The sequence below is a fragment of the Eucalyptus grandis genome, chromosome 1, assembly GCF_016545825.1.
Source record: "Eucalyptus grandis isolate ANBG69807.140 chromosome 1, ASM1654582v1, whole genome shotgun sequence".
Taxonomy (NCBI): Eukaryota; Viridiplantae; Streptophyta; class Magnoliopsida; order Myrtales; family Myrtaceae; genus Eucalyptus; species Eucalyptus grandis.
Genome location: NC_052612.1, coordinates 34,830,076 through 34,835,706, shown reverse-complemented (window position 1 = coordinate 34,835,706; position 5,631 = coordinate 34,830,076). Strand labels below are relative to the sequence as shown.

Below are 5,631 nucleotides of genomic sequence, written 5' to 3'. Positions count from 1 at the left end.
CGTTCATTTTCTCTTCCCTACTCTCTGCTTTACTTTGATCATAATTCGCCTTGTTAACGAAAGAAGATCTTCCTATTTATTGTCTGCTTAGTATTGCTCTCTTATCTCGAGAAAATATTTTTACACATATTCACCCCCCTCTAGGTGCTTATACTAGCTATCTCAAGCTCAACCGATAGACTTCGCTTTAAAGGCCTTTGGGCCTTGGCAAATGGTGTTTGACAAATTATTAGAGAGCTTTGGAAAGATACAATTTCCAAATGTCTCTTTAGTTCAAGGAAGGTCTGAGATAGAGCTTTGGTTTTTCAGCATTTCCCGAATGCTTGTACATTTTTTCTTCTAATTTTAACCTTGCTAAGCTTTCATAATTCTAGAAATGTCCTTACATTGTCGCATATTGCCGACAAAGGGCTCACCCTGCCATTCCCCTATTTAAGTGTTTTTTTCTTATTAAAAAAAGTTCTTTACAAAGTGTGATTTTTCAAACATCATATAAACCATAGTTGCTTCTCAATATACTTTTAAATTGCAAATTACCAAATACTATTTATATTTTGAAAACCTCTTTAACCTGAAGTCCTTTTTTGCATTTTTTTTCTAAGGACTTTTCCAGAAGCCCCACCAACCACAACCTATTTTTGGACTCATGAAATTTTTTTCTTTTGCTTCCAACAGTGAGCGTCTAGGATCAAGCTTCACCGGACTCCCATGATGCCACAAGAACATTCTCATTACATGCGCGAGAGAGCGTAATTAATAACCTTGGGAGCACGTAATTACTTATAATCTCCTTTCAAACACATAGCATCTTCTAGATAGATTGGCTTTCTACCTAAAAGAGGAAACTATACAAATAAAGCGAATCTATCAACATTATAATGCATGGAAGTTGATTGAGCTCCGTAGATTAAGTTGTTCATAATGTTCGATCCAACTACGGTTTTTTTAGACGATTTTTTATGCTAACAATCGTAATTTACGCATGGAACAGCATAAGATAGCTCCACAAGCGTCGTGTCTATATATGAGTCATAGATCACATGTATTCATCGTACACTCCATCAAGAAAAAGTAGGTAGGAGAAGCTCCTTGACCAGATGCTCCGAGATTATCTGGTTTGTCCTTTCCGTCGGGTGGAAGGAATCCCAGAACACGTACTTATTGGCGTCCGCGCACGTGAATGGATTCTGTTGATTGCACATGTAACTCATCTCGTACAATCCGGTTGCGCAACATGCCCTTTGTGTAACTTCGAACCCTGTCAAGATGGAGTTCGGTTAGCATGCTTCACGTTCAACATCATGCAGCAATCGAAGCAAAAAATGGTCGAATGAGAACCAGTGTTGCAATTTGATTACCCTTTGACCTTTGCTAGATATATAAATTTTTCAGCTAGTGATTTTGCATGCTTTTTTAAGTACACTTTTGCAGTCAAGCATTTGAGAAAGTCACAGTTGCGCCTGTGGGCGACATACTGGCTAGAATGAGAAAATAAAAAGGGTGATTTGGAGAAGCAGTCAAGGGGACCTCAAGACTGGACAAAAATTATAGACTTTAAGTACTAATCTCTAGTCACGAAGTCCTGATCAACTTGACTGGGTGTGTTCTATTTTGGTGTCCTTGAACGTTGACAAATCTTGCAATTAGGCCATCGAACCTTCATTAAAGTCATTCAATGTAGACTGAACTTTTCATTTCATTTGGAATTCTTGCATTCCGATCATCTTTTTACTGATTTCTTTCTTATGTTTTATTTAAGAAAAGTTAATGCGGTGTCGTGTGCCTAGCTGGAGATGAAATCCGCTAATGCGGGATCACATCGGCGTGACTTGGGAAAAAAGAAAAAGGAACACTAAATACTAAAAAAGAAACCGGACATCATAGTCGTGAGCGACAGGCACATCCAAAGGCAATGGCCTACGCATTGGCCGTGACGCGGACCGGTGGTCCAGTGACCCAACTACAAATACTTAATATCTGAAGGGGGGAAAAAGTCAAGAAAACTGCTAGGCCATGAAACTGTGGCCACAGTTACAGAGAACATGAAAGCGCTAGGCCCCCCCAAACTCGTTCATTAATGCCTCCTGTGCACGTTTGGCATTCACGCTTGGCTCAGCTTTGGTCAGTGACTCAGGAGAAATATTGGTAGCCGTGCGGTTCTGGCTCTTGTCACTTGAACAGACAAGGACCAAACGAGAAAAGAGTAAAAACATTGCCCAAACGCGAAGTCTTGATTAAGGTTTAGTTCCCATCGGGAGAAATCATGTGCTCTAAATCTAAAGATGAAATTGCAAAGTTTCTTTGTTTTGCAGATATTACAGATAAAGGTGTACCTAACTTTTAGATTCCTCATAGATGATTTAGAAGGTCGTTAATATCTTTTTAAGGTGTGACGTCATGCTCCCTCGGCATAGTAGCATAGAAGTAGAAACTGTGATGTTTATCGAATCTTCTAATAGTATAATTAATGATGAAAATATAAAAAAATGATCTCAGTTTCTCCAATGCACTTAAGATTGGTGTGTTCTAAGTGAGATTGTAAGATAAACTTATAACCCCACAATAATGAAATCTTTGGAAAATAAGGCAAAGCATAAAGCATTAGCACGAGTAAAAAAAAAAAAAAAATAGGGATTTGTTGTAGTATTTCTTTTTATATAAAGGGGGTGTTTGAGACTCTGCAAGCAATTTCACTGATCAGCGCCGTGTATGCCAGTTTTCCTTTCCATCCATTCATCGGCCGTTAGTGACTCTATAAACGTGTTAATAACTTATGTGCCTGTGAAATTTTTTCTTCCAAACCCGCGGTGGGTTGATGCACTCGTCAGTAGACCTCGAATGGGCGAGCAGCCGCTCGGACACATCCAAGCCCGAGAAACCGAAAAGGGTCAGCGAGCACACTCGACCTAACGTTAGAAGGCTCGGTCCGCCCTAACTTCCTAGGTTCAGCCTCGGTCGGCCCGAACATCTCCTAGGAGATTTCAAAAAGAAACGATGAGCCTAGGCAACGTGCTAGTCACGAAGGGCGTCAGAAGGTCCCTTCGGGACCGATCTGGTGCGAGCCCACCTAATTGATTAGCTCGACTTTGTAAGACCGGTGAAGAGGTAAGTAATATAACTAACCGAAGGAGGACGGCTTCTTGATCATCTGAAGGAACAGATCGTAGGGCTCCGACAGGACCATCCGCAGCCCCGGGAGGCGCCGGTTCATCCTCGCCACCGCCTTCCTCAGCTTGCCGTTGAACTCCATGGCCACGTTGTTGTAGTCCTGAACACACTCATTATGGCCGAAGAAGTTGGTCGTCCTCTCCAGCGGCAAGCACCCCATCGGGATCAGCCCCGTCAGCGACACCTTCCGGACGCCAAGGCTGTACAGCTCGGTTACAAATTCGGTGGCGAGGCCGACGAGGAAGTCCTCATACTGCCTTACCGTGAACTGGGACTGCCGGCCACCGGGAAGGGAGGAGTAGTAGTTCTCGAGGAAGTCGTTGGTGCCGACGCAGACCAGGTAGAGCGCCTCGGAGAGGATGAAGTTGGCCCTTTCTTCGCCAAGGTACGCCTGGAGCTTCTGCTGGTATTCCTTGTAGTACTCGATCTCCTTCCACATGGGGATCACGTTCTGCGAGAGAAAGCTACGACCGCCATTAATGAATGCCTCAGTTGGCTAGCTGGCGTCGGTGACTGTATGATGCAAGTTCTCGGGCACTGTAGTCCGTAGTAAATGAGAGACTTCTTCTTTGATTCCTAATGTTCTTATTTATCTAAAATATCTCATCTTCCCAGACCAATACCCTAGCAAAACTTCTGCTTGCGACTAAGGTTTTCATCCATTCCTGGGGTTTTTATTTACGGGAAAAAGCTTAGCTGACCCTCATGTATATGACTATCCCGGTTGTTTCCGTTTGTGGAAAAAGTGAAAATAATTATAAATGGACATGTAATGCAACATCACAGTACCCAATGTGTATTTTGTCAATAGATCTTCTGACTTTTCGACATTTGTCGCCTTTCTCGCAGCAGAGGCTCAAATAGTTTTTTTGGGTGCTTGCACTATGCCCATTATTTCAGCTCTAGGAATCCATTTCGAATCATTGACACTGCAGTTCAGATACTTCTTACGTATGGGGGCAAAATAAGGAAAGGATTAAAAATCAGCCGGGAAATCTGCTATAGAATTTGAAATTTCTTGACCAATGACAGGAAAAGAAGTCTGAAAGCTGAGCGCTGAGGATTAGAGTCCGCACTTACGAGGACATTGGAGGTGGCGTTGTCGTACCCAGTTCCGGCGGAGGCGAAGCAGACTCCGGTGGCAAAGTCCTTGATGCTGTACGCTGGGTCCAGGTAGGCCGGCACAGCCGGCTTGAGTCCGAATGCCTCCGAGATGAAGTCGGGCGGGATCCGGCCGTTGCAGAACCTCCCCGTGGGCCGACCGCCGAAGAAATCTCGGCCGTACGGCTGGAAGTTGCTCTTCAGGACGGTGGAGATCACGTTGTTGTTGCCTGCGTCGACGGATGAGTCCCCGAACACGATGATCGCCGGGACTGCGGCTTCGCACATGGGGGCGGCAGCGGCGACCACCAGCAAGAGCCGCAAGAAGGGCCTGCTGGGAAATGGCAAATGCATGCGCGCCATGCTACGTATGTAATTTCCTGATGAGGAATTGCTGAGTCTTGGAGACGAGCGAGAAACGGGTCTACGATATAAATAGAGAGGAGGGAAGGATTGATAATGTAAGGGAAGCTTGGATGGAGAATCGTGGGGGCAAAAAAGTTTGGTGGGAGTATTAATGCAGTGGATTAATGGGCTTGGACTTGCAGCTGCGTGAGATGATGAGACCTTTTGCAGTGATCAGTGATGGGGTGCAGCTCTCTCCCTCCCTCTCTCTCTCTCTCCGAGAATGATGATAGATTAGTAGGCCGTGAGATTGTGGAACGGAGTTACTCCATGAAAGAGACTGAAATGAGAAGGAAGCTCCGTTAATTATATTTTAATCGGGTAATGAATAAAAAAAACATCATAAACATACTTTATTGATATCAATTCAATTTTAAGCATTTCAATCGAATTAATTTAATTTTAAACCTTTTTCACGTTTTTTTCAATTGGATTCACCTTATCAATTTAGGTTGAAAATTAATAATGTAGACATCGGCCGCCATATGTAACATGACCGGCACAATCGTGGACTTTTATAAAAGAAAATTTTAATAACTATTTTTTTCCCTTCTCTTTTTGTTAGTAGCCGGTGAGGGTTGGCCTTTCTTCGTCAGTGCTGGCCGAAACCACGTAAGAGTACCAGTCTCCACATCAACAATTTCTAGTTTATGTTAACTTGATTGACTTAATTGGAAAAACATTAAAATATTTAGAATTAAATTAGTTTAATTGAAATGTTTATGATTGAATTAGCTCCAATGCAATAAGTGTATGACTTTTTCTTTTTTTAATTTTCCTTATTTCAGCCCTGTATAATTTGTGATATTTCTAGAGTTTTGCGGTTCATCCCCGATTTTTTAACAAAACCTAAATATTGCTCACAAGATATGTTTCGATTTTCAACTGAGTATAACATGAGAAAAATAATACACTGAAAAACTATAAAAAAAAAAATTCTTATTTAATTGCTTAACC

General features: G+C 42.5%; 1 protein-coding gene across 1 annotated transcript; it reads right to left on the bottom strand.

Annotated features, from left to right (window-relative positions):
• Positions 1-750: 750 nt before the first annotated feature.
• LOC104454727 (GDSL esterase/lipase At4g26790) lies at positions 751-4,695 on the bottom strand. The gene is made up of 3 exons (XM_010069640.3): positions 4,249-4,695; positions 3,124-3,619; positions 751-1,258 (listed from the first exon to the last, which is right to left on the bottom strand). The coding sequence occupies exons 1-3, from the start codon at positions 4,630-4,632 to the stop codon at positions 1,062-1,064; spliced, it is 1,077 nt and encodes a 358-aa protein (XP_010067942.2). The 5' UTR covers positions 4,633-4,695; the 3' UTR covers positions 751-1,061.
• Positions 4,696-5,631: the final 936 nt, after the last annotated feature.